The following is a 27300-nucleotide window of genomic DNA, read 5'->3' on the forward strand; positions in this document are numbered from 1 at the left end:
CAGAAGACATGAAGGCCTTTCCTTCCCAGTTTGCGCTGCATTGCACGAGGTGGAAGATGGCCTCAACACAGCAAAACATTCAAGCTTTTGTCTTTGCACTTATGGAAGCAAAAAAGTCAAATCTGAGCCTAAATGGACACGCTGAAATGGAGCCTCTGGCAACAGACGTCCCACCGGCATGAGGGCTTGTTTCTGGTTTCCAGACCCCACCTCTCAGATGCAGCTGAACTGGGTCAGAAAGCTGGAAAGAGCTGAAATGGGGCCGTGTCTCCTGCCAACACCGCAGCGGGAGATGGGCCCAACGTAGGAGACGGCATGTGAACACAACGGGAATGCAGAAGGGATGACGCACTGCACTGGCCAAGGAGCTTGCAGGCCAGCGCCAGCGGCAGAGGTTATTGCCTGCAAAACTCACCCCTGGGCCTTCCGAGTGCCGCAGAGCCGCCGGGCTCACCTCTGTACAGGATCTGGCACTTGCTCTTCTCCCGTGGCTCAAAGCCTGGCTCTTCACTGTGGGGCCCGTTCACGCGTAGGGCCCTCAGCAGGGACATTAGTGTTATGTGCCTGAAGCTCAGTCCCAGCTTACTCAACCCACCTCCCCCTTTTCTATTTGCCAGCATAAACTTTCTAAACTTCAGACACATACCACATTTCTTGCGTCAAATCGAAAGCTCAGGCCAGGGACAATGGAAACGGGAGGAAGGTTTTCATCTTCTTGAGATGTTCGGTGTCAGAGGACTTTTTTTGGCTTGTAGTGGCTTTCAAGAACCCTATTTTGGTTGTTCGCACAGATCAAAAGAAGATTTCACAAACACAGCCTCCTCCCATCATCTGTCCTCTGCTCACATTCCTGATGTCCTGTAACTAGTAGGTGCTAGAAACAAGGAAAAAACAGCCGGGCTTCCAAAGATCTCAAAATTGATACAACAGGACTCAGAATGCTTTTTCTTTGGATAAAAATCCATGGAAATGCAGAGAGAATCATTTGACATAATCCAGATGGATATTATTAATTAATAAACAGGGGATATTTGGTCTCTTGAAGCACTAGCAGAATTAACTCCCCTCCATCCCTCTCTAAAGAGGAGGGAAAGAAACTGCATGAATCCAGCTCATCAGCTAAAAATTCCAGTGTAAAATAAGATTCCCTTGATCTCGTAAAGACGCAAGCTGATTAATAATGGTAATTGCATAACTTGTTGGACATATCTTTCTTTATAGCAAATTATTTGGCAAAATATAAGAGTTTTTTAATCATTCATCAAGACACAGAGCTAAATAGGGAGTTTTACAAAATGTGATGGAGAATGGTATCTCTCTTGTAGCAACGTGAAACCTGTGAATGCGAGGCTCCAACACAGACGCAATTGCTTGGTTTCAAAAGCCAAAAGACATTCAGTAAGTGTCCACTAAAATCTGATGAACTGGGTGCCCAGAGAGAACCTGGGTGACTTCATCCTTATTACATCTTAGAGGTTTTGGCCAAAGGGGACAAGATAATTAGTGCACAGAGGAGTTGTCGTAATATTGATAAATTACATGGGGAGCAATAGCTGATGTCATTGTAGTGACCCAATGTAGACCAAAAGGTAAGGTTTATGTCATTAGCTATGGCATGGAAGACAGAAATGTGGACCAAAGGCTTCTGCCAATCCACAGGTAGTGCATTTCATCCTCTTTCTGCAAAGGTATTTGGCTTTTTGTACAGTTTTACAAGATTTCCAAAAAGGGGGATGCGAAAAGTGACTGCTTCATCAGCAGGTATCTTCTGGTGGGGGGAATCAGAGCAGAGAAGACACAAAAGCACAGGCTAGCCTACTAGTTTAGATGAAATGCAGGCAATGTTCAGCAGATCATCAGACCATCAAGGCCTTGCTTGAGAGAGCAGCAGTGAGGGAAGGACGGGCAGTGGTCTTACAGGGTCACTGCACTCTGAGGCACCTCAGGAGCTTCTCTGATATTGCTACACATTGGAGATTTACCTCTGCTGTGAGCCCATGCAGCCTGCCATCACTGGCACACCGAACTGTTAGAGCCAGAGGAAGAAGGTAGATGTGGAAAGGATCCAGCAATCCTTCAATGTTGTGCTAAGAGCTCATTGCAGAGTGAAGTACACAAAGGAGCTCAGAGTGAAATCAGATTCCCCACTGTTACTTTAAAACACCTGATAAAAATACATCAGAGCTATAACCTTCCACCCTCAAAATCACATCATTCTTCTCTGCCCAATTCATTGCTTGTCACCTGCTGGTGCTGTAGCAGTGCTACGGATGTGGGGCCAGGCCAGCCCGAGATGAACTCAGTCTTGACAAAGTAACATCTGTTCACAGCAATGGCTTTGAGATCAGCTCTCTGTTTCTCACCAGGTGAGGAGCCCTCAGCTCTGGCTGAGAGATTCACATCAGCTACACCCTGATGTAGCTCAAACAGGCTGAGACGCTTTGTGTGCTCTCCTCCTCCGCTGGACTCTAAAGGAAAAGCTGCAAGAAGAGAGCGGCACAACTGGAAAAGGGGCTTGGTCCTTTCCTGGCTTGCCTTGGTGCAAGCTGAAAAATAGGACCCAAAGTCAGTTTTCTGTTATGATTATACTTTCCTTATGAAGCTCCACTAGAATTTCTGATTGAGAATCAAGTGGAAGTTTGCATGTTTGGGCACGGGATTACCAAAGGATCACTTACATCCCTTAGGCTCCTTACGTACCCTCCCTTGCTGAAATCTGTTTTTTTGTCCACAAAAGTATCTCTCTTAAAAAACAAAGCTTGTAAACAATGTCCCCAGGTATTAAACACACGAAAAGCATTTTCTAATGCAGACATAGAATTTGCTTGGCAAATTAAGTTGCATGTCATAGGAAAACAGAATTTTTCAAAGTTATTTTATGAAAATATTAAATCTATTTGACTAAAAATGCCAAACTTGTAACTAAAAGACTTTGCGGGAGGCGATGGTGGAGGATAAGGTCTTTAAAGCCTTTTTGTGGTTCTGGCAAATGATTTACAGCATTTGCCAAACACATGGAACAGTCTTAGGGGACAGATCGCTCCTTCAATCCAACAGTGATAAGAAATAAGATCCAACAATTACTAGACTTGAGAACAAAAGAATTTTAACTGTCATTCTGAAAGACGGAAGCACGCCCAAATGAGAGAAAGGCCAGTACCCAAACTGCCTCAAGTGTCCTAATCATAAGGATGATTATTGCTGATTAGAAAAAGGCCAATGAGATAGATGTAAAGTTCAGATATGAACATTGACACAAAATTTGGTTTGCCCACCCAGTTGTGGTACAAGGTTCCCCCTTGTAAAAATCAGTTAGGAAGTTGCATTTTATTCTTAGGGACATTTGTTACATTAACTGACCTACAGAAACTCAGCATTAAATTAAAAATTTGACAGCGAGTGATTTAAGTTTGTTCTTGCTACTAGAAACCAGCTGGTTATTATACAGCCACCCATGAAATAGCCCCAAAACTCCTTCAGTTCAATGCATTACTGGAGCTGGAGAAGCAGATTCTGCACAGGGTCATCAGGAAACCTTAGAGATGAGGTAAGCCACCTTCCTGTTCCGAACAGAAAGGAAATAAGTAACTGCTAGTGGCAATCACATACACAACATGGAAAATCCATGAAAGTACTCGAAATACCAAGCAATCACTAACGTCCACGCTATAGGACCAGCAGCAGCCTCACAGCCACGCAACTGGGGTTTTCCTTGCAACCTTCCAGCCATGTCACAGTACCATGAAACATTTTCTATTTTCCAAGTATTTCTCCACTACATCAGAAAATTGTTTTATTGCCTATTAGAGAAAGAAAAGACAAACCCCATGAAACACCCCAGACAGCTGCCAGTATTTCATGTAGCTGCTTGGAAGAAGGGGGAGATACAGAAACATGCCATACAATAATTACATTAAAACTCCAACTAATGGTGCTTCATAATCCAAAGACACAGGGTAGTGAAGGTGCTGTGGGGTAATCTGTTCCAAATAAATGGGGGGATTTCATACGAATAGCGATGTATTGATCAAACTCTGCGCACAGTACAAAGATTTTTCTTTAAAACCTTTCAGAATCTTCTGCGCGAGGAATCACATTACAAGAGCTGTTTTCATGCAAAAAATATGCATGTCATTTATCAATCACACAATGAATCAATCAGACACTAGATATGTAATGTTATCTCCCTGCATTAAAGCTGTAAGTTAAACGCCATGAACCTTCTCAAAAGCAGTGTCAGGAGATAAGACTGGGTTATATCAACTTAGATCAAATGCTGCACTCAAGCTCCAATCAAAAGCTGGGATTAATACCACACTGCCCGTAGCTCTGCGGTGGAGTTTATTAAAAGAAACTGGGCGAACAAAATGAGCACAAATCTTCATGCAGGTGCCTCCTTCCTTGCTAGCACTGCGCTGCTCTCTCCTGACGCGGCAGCACTCGAGCTTCGGTGGAGTTTGCCGGGGCTTAGTCCTGTGACACAGGAGGGCAGCAGCAGGCTCGGGAAATTCAGAAAGGGAGGGCTGTACACTCTTCCCACTAAGAAGCTGTGCTGGCAGAAGGAGAAACCTCTCATTTGAAATAAAAGCAGGGTTCGTCTGCCCTCCCACCAGCGAGGCTCCCCGCAGGGTCAGGGCATGCTGTAGTGATGTCAAGCAAGATGTCATGGGAAAGAAGTAAGGTTTGGCATGTTGGGGCTTGGGGAAGGGGTAGTTTTCTTTCTGCCCTGCACACTTTCTTGTCCTTGACCCCAGGCTCAACACCATCCTCCCTGACACAGAGTCCCATGGCCTACAGATTTCAAGCTCAACACCATCAATCAAGCTTTCAAATCTCTGGCACCCAGATGGGTCTGGTATCAAGCAAATAAAACAGGCCAACTCCATCCTGGGGAGACCACAGGGTAAGGCAAAACAGAGTAAACAAGGATGGAACCTGATTCCATCTCCAGCTCCTTTCCTGCAGAAACATCTCCTACAGCCATAAGGACAACCTAGGGCAGCATTAAGGAAAGCATAAGACACGTGAAGAGTTTGTCCTGCCACACAGATCCACCATGTCTCAGTCTCTCTCCTCCCCACGGGCTATCTAAGCACTGGTCCCCTAATGAGTCATTTTTCATTCCATTTGCTTTCTGTTTATCCTTGCTTCTTGCTTTCTGATCCAACTCTCATATTACAAAAATCAGAGGGTTACTTTTATTACCTCATTTGGATGCTGATCTTACAAGTTGGAGGGACCAACTCATCCTTGTAATAAGAAAGATGAGAACATTTCTGGTTATATCCCCATTTTTTAGGGGGACAGCTATAAAAGCCCGCAGAAGAGGAGTGGGGAAAGAAGAAACCACAGTTTTGTAGCCTCTTCTTCCACAATTGAGTTCAAGTTTCTTTAACTTGTCCTTCACAGCCACTGGAGGAGAAACATGCATTTTACATATCCTCACAGATAACCAAGAAAGGCTCTTGGCTCCTTGTCCCCATTGCAGAGGTGTGAGGAAGAGATTGTTTTTCACTTGTCCCTAACCAACTCTATTAAAGCAAAACTCCTCACACAGCACCCAGGTCCACAGTGCCTTCTGAGGTAGCTTTCCACACATTTGCTCTCACCCTTGGGTCTTGCAGTATTCATAACAAATACACACAGGCTCCACATGCCTCAAAGCCCTGACAGCAGGTGCCAATGGCCTTACCTGCTTGAAGCTGGCTGGCTATGCTGAGGTGGCAGATCTCACCCATTGCCATTCCCTGAGCTCACCATGGTCATGCTGGGCTGCAATTCAAAAGAGCAAATGTAGCAAAGCTCCTCAACTTCAGCTGTCTCCAGAAGGAGCAGGACTGTGGCAGGGAAATCTGTCTCTGCTCATAAGAAGGATGAACTTCCACATCTGCCTTTGCAGAACAAGATAGCAAAAATCAGTGGGGGAACAGTCTCCAACACTGGCAAGGGATCTGCGTGCCCATCCCATCACTCCTGTCTTCCTCTGAACAGGCTGTTGTGGTGGTGAAATGAGACGTTACAAGATGATGGTTTGAGAAGCTGAGAGACAGCTTCACATCCAGATCATTCAGCAAAACAGGAATCTTTCTCCAAAATCCAGAGCAGGAATACAGATAAATGCAAGCACCTTTTTAATGGTGCTAGCTGTTACTGAATAACAACAACTGAGGTCATTACATTGCTACATAGATCAAACTGAACTTAAATTAACCTTGAAAAAAGGGTGAATCAGCATATTTCTCTTGTTTACAGCACCAGCATTTGTGTAATGTTGCTTCACTCTCCATTTAATTGCTACAGCCAATTTTTGCACAGCACCCACAGCTTTTCAAACAAAGTGGAAGCCAAAAGATTGATAAAGACATTGCTGGGCTGTGCTGCAGAAGGCACCCTTGCAGAGACACAGTCCTTAGCACTTCACAGTAGAAAGAAATAACTCATTTCCCTCCATAAAAGTAACCCCTTTGATGAGCTTTGCTCCCAACTTGGGTCTCTGTGGAAGCATAGTAAAGTCAGAGGGAAACCCATCATAACCACAACACAAATTGCCTCACTGCAGCACTAAAACTGAGACATGATGCACTACGTCCAAGATTAAGAGCTGACAATAACTAAGTTACCCAAAGCGCCACTCTCAAGGAGGCAGAGAGGAACCACACAAAACCACAGAACAGTTGGGATTGGAAGGGACCTCTGGAGATCATCTAAGTTCAACCCCCTGCCAAAGCAGAGGTGGTGTGGTCTTGACTATGGCTGGGACTGAGGCAGTACCAACACACTTCAATTGTCATCTCCAGGCTCTGGCTGGCTACATCATGGCACTGAACTTTGCAGGCATCTGCCTCACTGTTCCTCATGTCGGAAGGTCTGCAAGACTACAAAGTCCTCAGCCATCAACACTATGTTTGTTGATGATGACTCAGGGCTCCCTCCTGAACGCAGAGCAGGTTGCAGCCAGATGGCTGCCAACATAGGAAGCATTTCCTAAGGACAGCACGTCAGGTGACAGTCAGGAGACAAATGCCAGCTGCTGCACAACAAGTGTCCTAGGTTAGAGTAGGAGACAACGTGCTTCTGCCTTCACTAGAGCTCCTGTGCAGAAGGCAAGCAGGCAGCACTTCCCAAATACTGTGGGCACCTGGCAGTTGGTGCCAATCAGCGAGCAGATTGCTTTCAGATGATGGGAACATCACCCAGTTTAGACCAGCTTCATCTTTGTAAGACAAACCCACTGACCTGGGTGCAGTTTCACTCTTGGGCTAAGACTTCTCTAGGGGATTTGGGCAGGCAGAACCTCTTTCCTCCTCCAAGAAGTCCTGCCAGGGCCCCAGCTGAAGTTGCCCTCAGCCTCTTATACTTTGTTACCTGACACAAGTGCTGAGCAGCACAAGCCAGCAGAGCACGGGTGCTCTGATGTCAGGACAGTCTTTGGTTATCATTTTCCAGTGAGCTAGATACAGAAAATCCTGGAAAGCGAAGGAAGATACAGCTGGCAACAGGCTGAGCATGGGAGCGCTGAATCACGTCTTTCTGAGGCTGGTCCCATGTCTTACTTGGATTTGGGACTGCACATGCAGAGGTCAGTCACCAGCCCCTCTCTCCTCTCCAAACACCTCCAGCTCCTCGCTGCCAAAGAACACCCACATGCCAGGTCGCGCTGCTCGGAAAACAATCCAGCTCATCTTTGTCCTTTGCACTACAACAGTTGTTTTCACTCGAACAATTCTGCTCCCCAGAATTTCATTCCCCCCACCCCTTCATTTTCCTGTAGTGAAATATAACTGCAAAGGCTTTGAGGAAGTTCCAGACAACATTGTTCACCTCCAGTCAGCACAATTCCCAAACTACCATAATATCATGCACTGTCCTCAAAAACACCACACATCCACCACCCCCCTCCACAAAGGTTTCCCCCCAAATTCTTTTATGTCATTGATAATCATCAGTTAATTAATAACAACAGCAGCCCTTGCCTTAAAGGGACCAAAGCACCACATCTAACAGCCAGGACTGGGCTGTCACAGGAGGGACCACAGATCAAAGGGGAACGACTGACTCAGCTGCTTTGCTCCTAGACTGGAACAATTTATCTGAATCCTAGCAGGGAAAAATTAAAACAATTTGCAGGAAAAAAACCCACAATGTGAAGGTCTCCTCTTAACATTTATCTCCACTAAATTATACATGAAAGCCTCCCATCTTTCTGAAAAGGGATAAAAAAGCTGGACTGGCTAGCACTTGAAGAGCAGGCTAATGAACAACTGTTCTTAGAAAAATCTACATACCGTTACTGCTCTGTTTTGCACTCTGTGGTGGTAAGGCTTCTACAAGCCATTTTTAGTGAGAGAGACCAGAATCAGTCTGCTGCTTTCCTGAGCCAGAGGAATCACTGCTTTACATCCCCACATTATCAACCAGCTGAAGGCAAGAGATTTTTCATACAGCTCCACCTGCCCTCTGTTTCTGAAGCAAAACCTGAGCCAACGTGTTCCAGTTGAGAGCAACGAGCTATTTATTATGTATTAGCAGCTGCACACTTGCGAGCGCGGCCCGAACACACAGCAGCCAGCGAGCCCGTCACGAGAGCCGGCCAGCCGGAGACAAGGCAGATGCAGCGCGAGGGCAGGCTTGTGCCAGGTAAACGCAGTGATAAGCACGATGGCAACACATGGCGCGTTATTTCTCAGGTCTGAGCGTTATTTAGGAGGAGCTGAGCAGCTGGAGGGAAGAAGGGAGGCAGAGATGCAGCTGCGTGGGAAGTGGGGGAGCCGGGCTAGAGCTGAGCGATGCCCACATGCACAGCAGTGCTGCCCTCATACCCTGGGGCAGAACCACCGCCACAGCATGTTCCTCACTGTGGACAGAAGGACAGACACCTGATCTCTCCAGGGCTGCCAACTCGACATGTTTTTCACCAGCAACTCTTGGAAATTTTTGCCAAACAGAAGAATAAAGGCAGGTCCTTACCTTGGCCTCAAGCGTGTTTAGCCTCTCGGTCATATCCGCGAGTCTCGTGCAGTTCATGCATTCTAGAAAGAACAAAACAAAACGATGTAAAATTTCTGTGTACTTTGCATTTTAATCCATGGCTTTCAGTCTGCAGACCCTGATCCCTTTTTGATCCAAAGCACACAGAAAAGTGATTCGAGATCAGTTATGGGGGGAAAATAAGTATTCAAATCCACTGCACGTGTAAACAGCCACAGCCACGTTACGTGAACCTTTTTTGGGGATATTTGGTGAGGCAGAGCGTGAAAGCAAGTTCCCAATAGGTAGAAGGTAGGTGAAGAAAAAATTAGTTGTAAGACTTTTCATGGTGCCAACCAGCATGACCTATTGTCACCAGCAAAGACACTTGTTCTGCCACTGGTGCAAGGTGGGGTGGCACGTGCTGCCACCTCACAGGGTATCAGGCTGCACAACCACTACTCCACTTAGCTCTGTGCTGTACGCTCTCCTACACTAGGCCCCAGCCAAACAGCGAGGAAAGCAACGAATATACAAAATGCCCATGTCTGTGGAGTCCTGCTCCATCCCTGGGCTCCCAGGCTCTGTTACCACTCTCACAACAAACCATCTGTCTCAGCAACAGCAAGAAAATCCAAGACAGACCCCAGGCCTGATGCAGACAGGAGCTGCAGCACAAAGTGGTTTCCATCTCACTTTGCTGCATAGAAGCAACAGATAGGCAGCCACCACCAAAGGGGTCTGACAGGATGCCTTAGCAAGGACAAACAGTAACATAATGGGCTCTGAGTGTAGTTTAAAATGATTGCTTGATACAAAGAGCATCACTTATCTAAACAGAAGGCCTGCTGCTTTGCCTCTGTTTTCATTTCAGCAATTTTTAAGTGAGTGAAGGAGGATAAAGCCCTGAACAGAGATTTAATCAACAAGGCACTTTCCCAGTGCTTTGCAGAAGTGTTGAACAGCCCATTCCCAGCTCTCAGAGAAGCTTTCCAGACTGGACCACTCACCTATCACGACTTCCGAAGCACAGCGGTTTTTAAAAAGGGAAAATGACTTTCACATGAAGTATTTCAGAGAATAAACCATCCATACTCAGGTGATGAATCACTGCCATCTCATGTCCCGCAGAGGAGAAATACATCTCTGTGTACATTTCTGGGCTCCTTAAGGGCCAGAGCCAGTCTTCACTGACTGGCCACAGAAGTCGTATTTAGTCCTGGTATTTCCATAGGGCTGGGGAGGCTGACCTGTAATTCTTGAGCCCCTTAATAGGCCATCCAGGTGCAGCTCAAGCTGAGGTTGTACTGACACGGGGGATGTTGAGTAAACCCAGTGCCTACCTACGGGGACGGATGGGTCAACGTGGGTTTTGGCCTGACTAAACATCACCTTGACACCTGGGACTCAGCTGTCCCCCCTAACAAGCTTTGTCCCCTTTTGCGTGAGGACCCCCAAGGGATCTCTCTAATCTTCACCCACAAACACTTTCCAGTTTTATGAAGCACATGGTATGTACTGATGGCTCTCAGCCATGCAAAGATTTTAGTGGATGGCTCGGAGGGTCAGGAAGCTTGGCTGTTCCATGTTAGTGATTTACAGTCTAAGAAGATTGCTGGAGTGCTAATGGCAACCAATCACCCATTGCATAAACCTTTGAAAGAAATTCTCTCATCGATGCTCTATGAGGAGCTGTGCACCTTCCCAAAGGAGCTAAACATAGAGCTTCCACCTCACAATACCCAACATTTTGCAGACAAAGCATCTGATGGTTCAGGAACACTTAGATTGATGGATTTCCTCACAGGTCAATACCGACATGGACTTTCTTTTACCCAACAGGAAATAACATTTGTTTATTTTTATTCTCTGCAATACATCTTGGGCAATATTTTTTGGCTTGAACTGGCCCATGAATAAGCAAGTGCCATAAGTGCATTGTCCCACAGGGAAGGAAACGGGTGAGGCTTGTTTGGTCTGGATCTGCTTGTGGTGTGTAAAACAGGGAATTACGTTCTGCATGTAACTGGCTTCATGCTTTTGATCTTGCTCATCCCCGTAGAAAGATAAGACTGAATAAATCCAGTGCTCCCAAGAGCCAAAAGACGTACCAGATGTGTTACAGAGCAAATAAAATATGGAGTCCTAGTCTCCCTTCTGCTGACTTGCACATATCAATAACTCCCATAGGTTTAGAGAGACTGACTTGAACTGTCTGAAAACCATCTCTGTGCATAATTTGAGATGGATTGATCATTTAAGCTCTCTTTGGAGAGCTCAGCTCACAAAAAAGGGCTTGTACTACCCCTCTGCACAGGGGTGAATCAACCAGCTCCCAGGAGGGAGGATACTCTGATCATCTCTGCTGGACATAGTGTACAAAGAGCACCAGTCCAGCAGCCCTCTCTGCTTTTGAAGAGTGTCTCAAAGAGCCCTCTCACTTGTGTTTGCAGCACACAAGGTTAGATTTAAACAAAATTACAGAAGGGAGGAGGAAGCAGCAGTGCCACTGCATGGTGAGATTTGTACTCATATCATCTTCATGTTAGTGATGTCTGCTGAAACATATGGAAAACACAGCCCAGGTCAGAAAGGGAACTACTTAATCTCAAGTTGGATTTGAACTCTGATCCTTTCCTTTGTGAAATGCCTGGAAACCCAGATCCACACCCAAGGTACTCAGCCTGGACCCAAAATACATTTAACTAATCCAGAAAGTGGACATCCTAATGCAAAAGATCTTATTACTAAGGCAAGCCATCCTGCCAACAAATCCTTGTGACATTTATTTAGCTAACCAACAGACGGATGAGGCTTTCAAACACAGAGATGAATGCTCAGCACTGCAGTTACAGAAACTACAGTCAAAGCTCACTCACAACACTCTGGAGACAAGGCTGCTTCAAGGTCTGGGGTCGTTATCTGTCCTTGCAGAAAGCCTGAGAATCGTGGTGACAAATCAAGCTAATAAATATCTTCCCTGACTACTATGTACCACAGTATTTAGTGTCTAATCCTGATGGTTGGTGGATCCAAGGCCTGGGACTGTGAAGTTGAATTTTCTGATCAGGGTGAAAGCAGTCTGCTTTATTAAAACGAGCTCGAGAATCTCACATCATTATTTCACAAGCAACAAATATAACATTGGGGCAAATACACATACTCTCTGACCTGGAACTCCAGAGCAGACGCTTTCCATATCTGCAAAAATCCATCACTTGTTGCTACACAGAACCACAGTTTATTTCCCTCATATTCCTAGTTGGCAGATTTGTATTTTTCCAGCTAAACTCCGAGAAAGGAGTTGTGATTTCACTCTATGAAGTCCAACCTCAAAACACATGGTAGGATTTGTTTTAGAAGTGTTCCAGCAGGGAGGATAAATAATTGAGATAATGAACATGAGACTGTACCAGCATATCGTGTGACACCCAGTCTGTCTCCATAACATCTCGCTGTTACCGTCCTAGCACACCTCTCCCTTCCCACCCTCCCATTACCCGCGCTGGCTGTGTTGGTAAAGCAATGCAACTGGAGGGAAAGAAAAGTCTAACATATCAGAGGTGTGGTAGACTTGGCATGCTGGAAAATAACAAGTCACATACCCTGTGCCAGCAGTGACCCACTTTACCCTGATCCAACGGTTGCTACGTTTGACCAATGTTCGATTAAAGGCTGAGCCAGCGCCTCCAGCGCTGCAGCTTTGCAAAGGGGCACCGGGCTGTAAGCCTGTGGCTTCCACTCCGGATACGCTCCTACGACAAGCGACTTACAGTGGTGAATGACTGACTACTTCGGGTGCCTTGCTGACCTGGCATTCCCGCTTTGCAGGGCTCAAGCGGCGTTTGCATAATTTCATGATTAAATAGCTGTACAATTCAGCTGCCCAAGGCTGAAAGCCCCACAAGTCTTCAAATTCCTCACTCGAAACAAGAAAGGTGTGATAACGGCTTTGTACCAATGAGGCTCTAATGATTTCAGCACAATTATAACAGTGGCACCGAGGGGAGTAAAAAAAACCAGGCCAACGTCCACCACGGAGCCACAGGTCAGAGTTCTGTGCAAAATGGCAGAGAAACCTCTTGGCATCTCTGCCCCATTTCTCAGCTCTGACAGCCCACGCTCATTTGTATACCCAGAGTCTCTGCAGAATATTAAAAGGGCTTTTGGTTTCCCTACAGCCAGATGCTCAGTAGATATAAATTGCACAGCTCAACTGAAGTCAAGGGATCAAGGCTCTGTCTCTCTTTTTCTTGATGGATTACTCCAAAATTCATATTTCAGAGAGGAGGCGGAGGAGGTGGTTTATAGCATATGAAAGGGGAGAGAATTCTGGAATCACAAAGCCTTTGTTTAAACAAATAAAATCTTTGCAGCCAGTTTTTTCAAGACCGTATTTTGCCATTACAAGAAACTTCAACCTTGCAATGCAATGGGGCGTAGCACACAGTCAAGTTTCGGGACATAAGAATCACATTTGCAGCTCATGCTTCAACCTGCTCGGGGCTCTAAACAATGCACTTTCCTCCTCTGAGTCTTACTTTCCTTTCATCCCTTTTTAGTGTAATGTTTCTTTTGTAAAGGACTCGAGGTCAGAAGATGAAAAATGACCAAATGTTACATACACAGAGAGAAATAAATGAGTATATTTGATTTCTGTGATAAAACTTGCCTGGCAGCTCTTCTCTTTCCATCTAATAGAGTCCACCACTTCCACTGCACTTTTCAGAAATAAACATGCACAAAGAGGACAAACTCGGTTATCCCCAGGCCAGGGAGAGCAAACCAGAGCCGCGTCAAGGCCATGCCAACAGCACACATTTACAGCAGCGGGAACGCAACGGCAGCTCCACAAAACACAACACAACGGGTTTAACTCTGCGCAAGCAGGACTGCTCAGAGCAGGTCTCCAGGCACCACGCTGTTCGGGGTGCACTGTCTTACAAATCAGTAACACACAACTTGAGTAGGTCCAGTTTGAAGAAAATTTTGTCTTTCAAAGGAAGCAGGAGACCAGCTTCTCTCAGTTAGTAGACACCTTTCTCCAGGACAAGGTCAGAGTAGCCTCTGAACAAATCTGGAAGAGCATGAGGAAAGTCAGCTCAATTAGTCCAGGCAACCATGTTTCTTTGCAAGGAGAAAAGGATGAAGCTCGAAACTCCCGAGGGAAGTAGGAAGCATAGCTAACTTCTACTGTCAACTCAGTGAGCACCTGAGATGCTATATGCACCAGAGATGTTATATTTGGACACTTGAGAGATAAACCACCAGACCACAAACCCCTCCATCCACTTATTGCCACACACACACACACACACAGTTTAGCCAAGAAAAAAAATAAAAGTGACACTTTCAGACTCCATCACAGAAGAAATTTCAAGTCAAATTCCACAGCAGAAATATGAACACAGATCTCCTGTGCCTACCTAGGTGGCCCTCAGTACAGGACAGCCAGCCTGGGCTTGCATCCCCACCCCTCTTTAATTTGTCTGATTTGACCCTTCCAGCCTTTTTACATGGGTACTGAGTTTCCCTAAGTAGTTTATGTTCTGGCCCTTTGCAAAAGCTTTCGCCAGTGCTTGTGAAGGAGAGCAGGCCCAAGCCATAAATCACAGCCAACCTGGGATCTGTTTTTTCAACACGTTTCCTCTAATGAGAGTCAGATGTTGGCTAGATAGACTTTATTAATTGTTCTTGTTTAGAATCACTCACATCTGTAGCTCTGTAACAGGGTTTGAGCATGTGAAAGGCAAAGGGCTGACAGCAGCCGTGGAGAGGAGGCACGCTTGTGTTGCCCGGTAGCCTCTGGTCGGAAGAGCAAACAGGAATCAAAGGTCTGGAGAGCTGTGGGAGGGGAGGGCTCCTACCAGCACATCGTATGCCCTGGCCGCGGCTCAGGACCCAGTGGGCTGGAGCAAGAACTGTTTCTCCGTAAGGGGAAGCTCTCAGAGTTTTGTTTATTATAGGGTCATTAAGACTCAGCTGCAAGAGTCCCTCAGTTTACTACCACAATATTTACTTGTTGTGTGCATTGCAATTTTTCACCTTTTGGCAAAGCCAGTGGCAAGGGAAGAGCCCCAGATGGCCGGGGTCTCTCACAGCAGCAAAGCTGCGATAGACAGTCCAAGGCACCCAACTGAAAAAAGAAGAGCCCATTAGGTTTCCTCCCCAACCTGTCAGGATGAAACCTGCATCCCTGCTGAACTGCAAACACCGCGTGCTCTAACCCAAGCGCACGTAGGCTGGATGCGCACAGAACACCCCACCACCTTCCAGCGCCCTGTGTCTCGGCAGCGCAGAGACAGGTCTCACCCACGAGCAAACGTTGAAGGAAGGAGGGAGGAGGGAGAGAGATGATCTTTCTTTTTGCCCCCTTTGTGGGTCCAATAACTAGCAAAACCTGTAGGCTCCTCGCTTTCAATACACAGTTCCTCTAATCCCAAGTTCAAAACCAGCACTGACAAATCCCCACAACCTTTCTGCTCAGCCTGACTGTCAGCACAATTAACGTATCTCACAGATAAGGAACCGAAGGCTCAGAGAAATTTAAAGAGACCAAAGACGGTTTGTTCTCTCCCGCAGTTTTCATATTGGGATTTTGCAGGACGGAAAGTTTTATTTTCACCTCTAAACTGTGGGTTATTAGGCTGCCAGCAATATGAAACAGCATTGTAGAGTATTTTTGCCTTTTTACCATCATTGTAGATAATTCACCATCTCTGCTAGGAGACCCCGACCACTGCCAAAACGTCTCCATTAGTAATCTCTATCTCTATTATAATAACCCTTACCCTTAACTTTAATGGCTATCTTTAAAAAGCAGCTCAAATTTCCTATGAGAACTGCTATCTGATCTTTTTTTGCTTGTAAAATATTCATACTTCATTTTCATGTCTTTCTTCTACCTTCTTAAACAGGAAAAGGCTTTTTTTTCCCCTGAATAAGCAATAAATATTTTTTCATTATCATGATATGCTGTGATTTTGAAGAGTCTGTAAAAAAAACTGAGCAAAACTGAGTGAAAAGAAAGTTTACCACAAAATGCACTTTTGGAATAACAACTACTATTCGAGAACCCACATAAAATTTGGTACATAATTTCAAGTGAAAACAATGGGTGCAATTTTTTAAATTTTTGCAATACTTTCTCTAGATTTTTTTTAAAATTTTCATAGTTTCTTAATGATATGTTTCAGTCTTAAGTTTGGAAACAGGATTTATTTCAAAAGCTCACCTAAATTAAAAATGAAATTAACTAATTAAATAGTCTTAAGTGAAACTAAATGGTTCACTTTGGGTCAAATGAAATAAATTGGGTTGACCCCAAACCATATTTTAGTCATTATGTTGTGTCAAAACCCTAAAAATTTCCATTTCAGTTTCTCCCAAATCATTTTTCTTTCCAATTTCTTGGTTTGGCAAATGGACCCAAACCCCCTCCATTATTCACCCAGGTCTATTCTTAAACAGCTCACATCACTCACATTGTTTTATTTAAAGTTTCACACATGCACTCTCCCACACCACTAACTAATTTTATACATAATTGCTCTCAGCCTGGGGATTTGTGCTCTTTCACAGCGCCAGAGATCTATTTTGCTGCTTAGGCCTGTGCACTGTTAGCATATGGAATTAGATCATGATCATTTATTCACAGGCAACCACGAGCTGTGAGATCCATGTTCAATCCATCTTCATCTGTCAGGGTAAGGTTTAGCAGTGAATGGCTGGATTTTGATGCAACACATTTTCCTAGAAAGGTATTATCTATTATTTTCAGAAACACCAAGGACATTTTACTAATGTAGCCCAGCATCGTTGCCTGAAGACTGAAATGACCCTGATAATAAACATTTTACCTACCCAGCACGAGTTTGTTAAAGCCTTGCTGTGTATGGAGCTGCTGCACATGGTGCTCCCAAGCGATGCTGGTGGTACTGTGGGTGCTCAGTACTTCTGGTGTTGCACAAAACCACCCTCCCATGAGCCCTTTACTCCCCTGCTTCCCCACAGTACTGTTGCACGGCTGTAAAGCACACCAAAGCAAATAAAGAGCCAGAAAATAAAAGACATATAGGTAGTATGAACAATGTGCATATACAAACCTCTCACAGCAAGACAGGGCTATATGCAAGCTGGATTAAGAGTGCCCAGACCAAAAGGAGGGAGCCCACAAGCCAAGGGCACAGAGCCCATGGGGGCTGAGGCTCCTTCCCAGGGGAAAACCTCCTCCTATAGCTGGTCCAGTCCTCACTATGCCAAAATCCAGCATCTGATACCCACCATCACTGAACCAGCCTCATTTCTCTATCACTCCCTGATCTATGACATGGAGTGATACTCAATGGGACCTGGCTAACTCTTTCGACCCCAGTCCAAGCACGCGTGGGAACCCCACTACGCTTGAAAGTTCATCTCAAATTGAGATGGTCTCACATCCCTTACAGAAGAGACTGCTTTTCCCTGCTGGGAGAAGCAATCAGGGGAAAAATGCAGTCAACGTATGGTGCAACGTAACATGAAATAAGGAAGCAGACAGGACAAAAGGAAACATCCGAAACGAGGCTCACCATCAAGTCTGGAGGGACTCTTACAATATTGGTTCTGCACCTGTGTACCGCAGGCCAGAGAATCTCTCACAGTCTCGAGCCAAACAACGTGTGCTTAACTGGAGTATATCTTTCAGAAGACACTCTAGAGCCAGACAGCCTAGGTTTCTTTAGTGAACTGCATCCAAAGTTAACCACTGTATAAAAAATATGCATCTTGTTTCCAGTTTGGATTTTGACATTAAATTCTACCCCTGCTTTGAGTTTTATTACACTTCAGGCTGCAAGGACTAAAGACGCCTTCTACGGTTAGACGCCTCTTCTCTCCATAAAGTCCCTGTAATCCACAAACACGTTACATCTAGGATGTTCAGTCAAGCACTAGTGGTTCCTCATCCAGAACATTTAGCACCGGCTTCCTTTAGCCAAGACAAAAAATTAGCTGAAAGACCAATAAGGAAAACAGTCATTTAAGCGACTGAGAAGGATGGTCTGAATTCAGAAGAATTTGCCTCCCTGAACATCAAAATACTATGTATTATTATTATTATTATTGCCAGGGGCACTTTTGCAAAGCTTTGATTTTCCAGGTCAACATTTCAGCTTCAGGTTCAACCCACCATGGTTTGTCTGTCCTCCCGCAGTTCCCTCCTCCCCGGGGCTCCGCACGGCACCCCACAGCCCTTGTCCAACGCACCATGGCTCTGCACAGGGCTAATGACCGTCACTCAGCACTTGAGAGCTGGAGTGAAATGGTTCAAGGCTATGAGATAGTCTCTTAAGGATCATTACTCTGCCTAATTCTGCTAATTACCCTTTGTTGGCCTTTATCTAAATCCCTCTGAGCCTTGCAATGGTCCTTATAGATCTAAGCAGTAGAAAGAGGAATCCCATCTGCGATTTTGTTCTCCGAGACACAAGGGACACTGAGGAGTTGGGAGAGCCGGCACATCCCGTATATCACCTATCTGGTCCCCATAATGTGAAGAACAAGGTAACACTTGCATCAGATTAGTGGCTAGCACAAGGCTGCGCAAAGAACTTCTTTTTGTTTGTTCTTTTTTTGTTGTTTCCTTATTAACTTCTGGATGAAGAAAAATTAGTAAAAGAAATAGCTGCTTGGGGTTAGCCAGGCATGTTTCATTTTCAGTTGCAGATTTTTAACTTTTCAAAAAGCTACACCAGGCTGCTTCTCTAACTCGTTTTAGAATGAAAAATCAGAGGATATCCGTAATTAAAATGTTTTCCAGGATTCCTGCATCCTGCTATTTTAACCCAAAACTCACTAAATGCTTCCAAATCTGGGGATCCATTTACTTTCTGGTGGGACCGAGCCCTCATTCACAATTTGCCTATTTGTGCTTTCTCTGACTTACGATATCTACACAACAATGAGCACCGTAGTATAAGTGTTCCCTAAGAGACATCACACTGTTGGTAGTTTAAGGAGCTTCGTTTTGAGGTTCTAGCTGCCTCCACCTTGAAACTCTCTTTAAAAAATGCCTTAAATGGCAAGTTTAGACCCATGACTGAAGGCCCAGCATCCGAGGAGATTTCTCCTGGAACATGGCAGGCATTGGGTAAGGCTGGGTGGCAGCCAATCTTCTCTCCCATGCCTGTCACCCCACGCACTCAGCCCCAATATTATGTTACTCCTACAGCTGTGGAAGATTTGACAATGAATTCTGACCCTCCCTCTGAGCACTGATGAGGAACGGGGAGAACAGCCAGTGAGTCCAAACCAGACAAATGCAGAATGGCGCAATTTGTCCGCAATACACCAAGAAGGAACTGGATATCTCCAGAGACACCTTCATTCCCCCCAACCCCACACCTTCTTCTTACAACAGCTCAGCATCAATAATCACTTCTGAGCACCAGGCAACAATAAGCTCAGACCAGGGCTTTAAAATTAAACAGCTAGAGGATAGCTTCAGAGGCTCAAAGCACAGACACTGGTGCCTGCTGCTATATGATGCCGCTGGCAAGAGGGACGATATTGGCACTTTCAAACAAGCACAGGGCCAGATTGCAACTGGAAGGAACAACCATAATTCTCCTGCAGTCAAAGGAGCTCCTAGGTTTCATACACACTGAGTTTAGCCCCAACAGCACAATCAGGAAACTTGAGGGCACTTAAACAAATCAAATCTCTTAACTGTTTAAGTTCATCCTTCTCCAAGAAATGTGTCTGGAAGACACTCTCAAGCACTTCACCAAAGTTAATTGCCCAAACCCAAACCATCACAGCCCACAAATCCTTTAAACTTTGAGAACTGACTTAACGCTGAACAGCTGCCAGGCACTCGTTTGCTTGCAGCCACAGGAACAGCTTTTCTTATCAATAAATGGGGATTCCTGGGTGTGCAACACCCAGTGATGGCAATGGAAATGACTCAGTCAAATGGCTCTGCTTTGAGATTAGGATATGCCCAAAAGGTTGCAGGCAGCAAAAAAGTGCTAAGTGCAGCTACAGGCCAAGCAAGATGCACATTCAAAATAAACAATGGAGCAGTCCCCTTCCAGAAGTGTGAGGACAGCCAGCGCGGGGGATGCTATAAAAATGTTGACATTCGCTATAAATTGCTGTGCGTCAAGACCCAAGACGCTACAGTTTTCCTCAATAGGAAATAACTGGGTTATCTCCAAAAACTGTTGGTAAATGAGGACTTTAATGGTGACAATTGCATCAGTACAAAAGCAATCTCCTATTTTAGCCCAATTAGTGCTATGCTAAATCATCAGCCCAGGCCTTGCCTTTTGCAGTTGAAAGAGACACATCTGCGAGGCTCTTCTGTTGCATGTGTTTTATATTACACTCTAGCACAATATGTATAAACTAACACTATTCTACACTTACACAGCACCTCATCTGGAAATCTGAAAGCGATTTATGAATGGTGGGCATCTGTGACATTTTACAGATGGAAATCGAGGCATGGAGGGATTCAGTAATTAACCCCAGACTTGCACAATGAGTCAGCTGCAGAGCAGAGCCCATTATTTGTTGTGAAGTAACATCTAGTGTCCAAACACAGAGGGAGATAAGTCTTTCCCCCAAAAAGGTGTACAAGCATGCCCAAAAATGCCCCCCATGTCTGCGTTCAGACCAAGCCTGTTGAGAAATAGCTGGGGTGAATGCATATCCTAAAGCCCAGTCTCCCCTGGTAGACAGGGTCCCTCCGTTCTTGTAATACAAACGCAGGCCAGAAGAAGGGTTAATATGCCTGAAAGTTTGTCTGCTTTTTCCACACCAGTTGATCTAATAAAAAAGATTGATTCTTCCCGCAAATCTGGCCTCGCTTTAACAAATCATTTGATTTGACACAAAGGACTATATTCAGATAGTTTAAATTCCACTTTAGTCCCTGAAACTAAAGTTTCTGTTGGACTGAATATTTAGAAACAGCCAATAGGAAACACCAGGCAGAGACACCCACCTTGGGTAGGGTTGAAAGTGCCTGAGGGTGGCCAGAAGCATCTGCAGATCTCTCTCTACTGTAGTGCTTATAAGCCTATGAGGAACGTCAGAGTGTTACAGAAAACAGACAGACTTTTCTGTACCTTCTAGAAATACAGCAGCAGCTCACACTACTGAAGCACTTCCAGTACGTAAGGCTAACACTGTATTACCTTCCCACCTTGCCCAAGACAGTGGGCTAGATGCCGGGAGCGACACTCCCAAGGCACTGGGATCCTGAATCACCCAGGGGCAGAAAAAGCCCATGACAAAATTCAAGCAATCCAGGCACTTGTACTAGAAAATTTTCAACTACTTTATCTTGAAAAGATAGAAAAGCTTCTGCAGCCAGATCTCTATTGCAATTTACTTTAGTCTAATTTTGAGCTCTCCATTATTCCCTCTCAGTCCTGCCTATATCAAAGTTAATGAACGTTGCAGATGGAAGTAGCTGATTTTACAGTGCTCCTGCCCTCAGTCTACCTGGTCTCTACTTAACTGCATGTTTCCTTCTAAAAAGAAGAGTAAATCCTCATGTCATGTGGTGCCACGCACACCCTACACTGCGCAAATGTTGTTATCTAGTCTCCAGGGAAGCTGTGGAATCCCTCCTGCACGTTTCACTGTTCATTTCAGAATAATCATCTCCCCTCCCCAGACCTGAGAGAGCAAGTCCCAACCACACTTGGGGCAATACACTTCTGCCTTGCTGTCTGGCCCCATGCTTCCAAAGAGTTTAGCCTACATCCTAAAAATCAGTGTGTCATTTGGAAACTAAATGACTAAGAGCAAACCAGAGAAGGAAACATCTTCAAACACAGGACAACTAGAGGAACCCTAGGCCAAACTGCTGATAAGGAGGATTCCTTGTACAGTGTCTCCATTTAGCCCGCACCCGGGGCTAAACAACCACCAGTTGTTCTCTCACCCCGTGTCCCCTCCCCAACCGAGAAAGGGAATTGGGAAAGGGAGGGAGACTCGAGGGCTGAAATTTAAACAGATTTAACAAAATAAGAAAACCCAATATCGATGCTAATAGAAAAGACACAAAATTATACTTAGCTCATAGAGTGGTGGCAAGTCCCTCCAGGGATAGTAACTGTTGAGAAAAGATGAGAAGGGGGAAGAGGAGAGCAGAACAAAAAGCCCCACCCCTCCCCTGCAGCTTTCCAATTTATAGTGAACCTGACATTAATGTTATAGGATACACCTGCGGGCCAGCCTGGGGCAGCTGCCCTGGATTTAAACTGCTAATGGCCTTGATCACCATCCCACAGCTGGCCGCAAACTGAAATAAAATGTAACAGAAACTTGATTCTATAAATTTTATCCTTGCAAAACCAGGACACACAGTCAAGAAAAAACCCTACAAAACCCCCAGCTAACATCCTCTAACCCCCACTGTCAGAAGAATAATAGCATCAGTTAGATTTTGCCTGGATGAAACCTTAAAGGTGCATAGAAGTGTGCACTAGAGTAAGCCACATTTTAAAATAATTTAATATCTTGTCTCCTCAGAGGGCCATGATGTGCAGGAGGCAGGACTATTCCTGCCCTCTGCAGACATGGAACAGGGCAGATGTTGAAAAGGGCACAGCCACCAAGGGAAAAGCTGAAGCACAAAGTGGAGAGAGACCAAGGAAACAAATCACCACTTTAAAAAGACAATCCAGAAACAAGACTGGCCTGTGGCGGGACCAACAATAAGGACTGCAGAAAATTTAGATGTAATTCCTGCTGACACAATACCTTCCCATGCGGCCTTAGACATGTCATTTAGTTCCTCTGCATGACAGCTCCAGTACAAGGGTCAATGTGGTAAGAAGTGCATTTGTGTGCCAGGACATGCCCAAGTAACAGAGAGGAGTAAGCAACAGCATCCCCAAGCATGGAAGAGGACACGAAAGAGAACAAGGACAGAAACAAGAACTGAAGGATCCTTCTCTCCCAGAAGGGCTGGGACTGACTCCTCTATTTGGACATCGATTTTTTTTCTGATACAGTAAGAACCAAGAATTTCAAGGAAGGACCTGAAGTCATTGTGCACTCCAAATGCCCTCTGGTCTCCGCAGTGAGCACTGGGTACAGGTGTTGGGCACCTTCATTTTCAGGGTCCCACCCAACGGATGCAGCACTGCAGATCTGAGGCAGATCCTTCCCAGGCTGCCACCTCTGCCCCGCTTGGCTACTGCCCACTCCAGCTGTGCCTGGGACGAATGGCCAATTCTATGCTGAACAACCGCAGTTAACGAGGAATCAGAGGCCTGTTCTGTAACATCCATGGGCAGAGCACACACAGAGAGATGAACCGCAGGTCGAGCACGACACACGTCTCCAGTGGAGGTAGGGTCAGACAGACAGATGCTCGTCCTAATTTAAGGCTTCATGGGAGCTTTTGGGCTATGGGATGCTCATTTATCTGCTGAGTTTGTTCAGCAAGGAGAGCAAGGAGACAGATCAGCGTGAGCTCTTCGTGCCCTTGCATCCCACTGCTTTCACAAAACTGGCCCTTCGGAGTAACTCGTCTGCTCAGCTTATGTGCTGCTCCGAAGGTCCCACGATTTTCATCTTCCACAAAACCTGCACATGGCCATCAGGTACAAAGACTCCCATGTAAATTCTTGCTTCTTATTGATTAACCATCATTGGAGATATATGGTTGAATTTAAAACCTTGGTTCGGTGCTTGCACGTGCACCAGCGCACTTTCAAGCCACTTTTACCATCAGTTTGGAGACACGTAGTTCATGCACCAGCAAGCAATAAATAAGCTCTCATTTACTTTCAACCTTTAAAACCATTTAGTTTTTCTCAGGGGAGGCTGTTCAGAGACACCAAAACAAGTGTCACAGAAACACTCGGACATGAGGAGACACCAGGCTGCTAGTTGCCAATGGCTGACGAACCTGTCTCCTCACGGGAGAGCCTGTGACTGCAAACAAGGTCACGACTACCTTCCCTCCGAGCGCTCTGCAGCACTCGTCTCATCAAGCCAACCCCCTTTCTGGCTCTTCTCAACATACCACCCCCAAAGATTGACGAGGAGCATGAGCAGGTCAGGGAAAACAAGGGGCTGAGGTTTAATTGCAAGCAGGAGAGCACAACAGGCACCCTGGGACAGAGCCAGGGTCTGTGGAGCCTGGTGTCCCCTCTCAGACACTGACCCAAGGGAAAATGAGAAAAATGCAAGCAGGACGGCCCTTCCCGGGTGCTCATCGGGTGCTGTCTGGGCAATTCCCTGAACCTGAGAGGAGTGGGGCATTTCCAGCTCCCCTTTTCCTTGAGGGAAACTGAGGCAAAGAGCAGGCAGAGACTCATGGACTCCCTCCCATATGCTTCCCCCCACAAGCAAAGGGCATCCCTGGCTGCCACGGCCCCCCACCCAGGAGTGCACCCCGCTTTGCTCTCAGGCTCTATATTTCCATGACATTCGTGTTGCCCACTTACGGTCCTGGTTGGAAAAGTAACCGTGCTGGCGGCCAGATGAACCTGCGGGGGGAGACAAGGCAATTATCACTGGGAATGTGTCAAACCCTCGCCCTGCACAGCATTGGTTCAGTAGAGAAAAAGTTTACTCAGCTTGCGGAGTAAAACTTGGTAAGGAATGAAAGCGCCTTCGCTCTCCCCACTCTTGCCAGCACTTCCCCCCTTCCCACCCACAGCAAGACATGCATGCACGGGCGCGCACACGCGTGCTCTCAAAGTGCTGAAAAAAGCCTGTAAAAGAGCCCTGTGCCTCCATTGGAGATGATGCTTCCAAGAAATACAACCACAGAAAAACCTACTGAATGAAACAGGCTGCAGCAATCCATTCTGGTTGAACGTAAAAGGGGCTTGGGGTTGGTTTGGGGTTTGTTTTTTTTTTTTTTTATACTGGCAGTCGTTGCCTCAGTTGCATGCTATAGGGAAAAAATGGTCCTGGGTTGGAGGAGGGAGAGCAGCTGCCATCGTTTTGGCTGAGCCACAGGAAGAACCACCCAGCACCTTTCCAGCAGCTGGTGCATACGCAAAAAACCAAGTTTGTGACAAGAAGAGAAGGAATCAAGTCAGGGGGAGGCCTTTAGCAGTACAGGCACAGCAGCATCTCCTAATGTTTAGAAAACCAGAGTGCACTTTAGAGGCGGTATGTGCCCCCGGCTCTGCCAGTGCCAGCTTGTGAGCTGGGCCAGTTACCTTGCCTCTACAGATTTTTCTGTCTCCAAGTGTAAAACCAGAGATGACGACTCCAACTGCCTTTGTAAACCAGCCTGGGGTCTGTGAAGACCTAATTATTTGAGTCTGTGAACCACAAAGCACTTTCATCTGGAAAGCACAACATACGAACAAATCAGTATCTGTGTTTTCTTGCATAAAGGGGTAAAAAAGGAAAAAGAAAAATGCTAAACAAGCTGAGGAAATAATTGTCTTAGTACCAAAAATTTCCCACAGCACTGGAGGATGCCGGTCACACTGATGTGTATTAGTCATGATCAGCACATATAAAATCATCTTGAAGATACTAACTACAAACAACTGTTTCAAGATTTTACAAGAGTGTGTTTGTTGTACCAGTGTCTAGAAACATCACATCAAAACCAAACAAACAAGATCAGATAATTGCTTTGAATATGGTTTTTGTTAGTTTGGGGTCCTAGACGGTTCTGTGCCTATGCCTAGGAAGCTGAGCAGCAGGCTTGCTGATTGTCCTCCTACTCATCTTCGCTGGGAAGAAAAGGAGGTGTTGGTGCAATTACACCAGTGCAAATCTGGACAAGGCCTGGAGGCCCTTAAGACCCTCAAACACTCACTAAAACCCACACAGATTTCTTTGGAGGACTGATGCTTTAATATTCCTCCAGCTCTTGTGTATCACCTCAAGCTTTAAAGCACACAAGCAGTGATAACTGGCCAAGTCCGGTCCCACAGTCACAGTGTTACATTCCTCCTAAACCTGTCCTCTGAGGGAAGTAAATAGAGACTTGGCTGCTGGTGTGACTCCCAGCAGCTGTTTCCATAATGTTGGGCAAGCACGGGACACGTGGATGAATGAAAAACTGCCCTGAATGGACAGCAACCCCATCTTATTCCTTTTTTAACTGGTAAAGCTCAGTTACCCAAGTCAGCTACTAGCCCAAAGAAAGCAGCACAGGCGAGTCTCAAAGAGCCTAGAAATTAGCTACCTGGGACCACAGCAGCTGCCCTCCATGTCAGGGAAGGGCACACAAGCAGCAAGAGAACTGCAGAGAAGCAAGAGCTAAGCTTCACTTTTTAAAACCCTAAGGCCAAGTCTGGCCAACCTGAGGTCCCAAAGCAATTTGTGACAGCAAATTAAAGCCAGGTCAAGCCCCCAAACAAGATGCTGGAGGCTACAAGGCCACACAGTATTTGTCTTGTGCCGTCGCAGTTGAAACGCTCAGGTGGGGAGTTCTCCTGAAGCATCTCCTCTTGGCTGAGATTGTCATTGCAGCCAGCACCCCAAAGAGCTGCATCAGTGCAGCACACTGTTTTGTGATTGTACTCTCTGGAAGAAGGTGACTGATGTGGAAGAGAATTAATCTAGTCTCTCAGTGCCTTACAAGATTTGAGGACTTCACATAAGAGCAACCAAGCACATCTGCATGAGATTTCTAGGAACAGGTGATCACAGAAAATAAGTATGAGACATAAGTCACAGACAGTGCAACAAGTCACTTTGGTTCCGAAAGCCCTGCATCACTGCAGAGCATTCAAACTAACTGCAAGCCAGGACAAAATTCTCAGAACCACATAAGTTTGCACTATTAACCAAATAATATAATAACCACTTTGCAATAAATTTTCTTTCATTATTCCACCATTAACAGCAACTACAAACCACCAAGTTCTGCTTCTACTTTGGAGGAGCAGATAAAGATTCCAGTTTAGTCCTTTCCAGTTAAAATTAGATTAATGTTTTATGCCTTCTGCAAGAATTGCAGAGACAACATAAACACCGAACCCAAATCCAGAGGGGTCCTGTTACTAACTCAAAATCCATCTAGAGTTAAACAGCATCCACAGTGCGGCATAGGACGTTTCTCCCTTTGCACAACAGTGCCAGGTCAAGATCACTGACATCAAATAAATGTTTACAAGGTCTTTTCTGTAACAGCAACAACAAAGAAAAAACTAAATGACAGGAACTGCAAAAGAAAGGCCAGTCAAAGGTAGCAATGTATTGCACAGCCCTGCGCAGGGAATCCATTTCTGGACAGCTGCCTAAACTCTGCATCCGCCTTGCACTGGCTCAACCCCCACTGCTCTTGGCAGGTGAGATAGAAAATTGGTTATAAAATGAGCCCTATATTTTATAGGTTTCATAAATATT

General features: G+C 45.5%; 1 protein-coding gene across 1 annotated transcript in view; it reads right to left on the reverse strand.

Annotated features, from left to right (window-relative positions):
• The window catches only part of COL26A1 (collagen type XXVI alpha 1 chain), a 168989-nt gene that overhangs the window by 29249 nt on the left and 112440 nt on the right, over nt 1–27300 (reverse strand). The window contains exons 4-5 of the mRNA XM_068415860.1: nt 24423–24464; nt 8968–9029 (exon numbers count right to left, since the gene is read on the reverse strand). Of these exons, the coding sequence (XP_068271961.1) occupies nt 8968–9029; nt 24423–24464 (104 nt within the window). The remainder of the gene's footprint in view (nt 1–8967; nt 9030–24422; nt 24465–27300) is intronic.

The sequence above is a fragment of the Nyctibius grandis genome, chromosome 18, assembly GCF_013368605.1.
Source record: "Nyctibius grandis isolate bNycGra1 chromosome 18, bNycGra1.pri, whole genome shotgun sequence".
Lineage (NCBI taxonomy): Eukaryota > Metazoa > Chordata > Aves > Nyctibiiformes > Nyctibiidae > Nyctibius > Nyctibius grandis.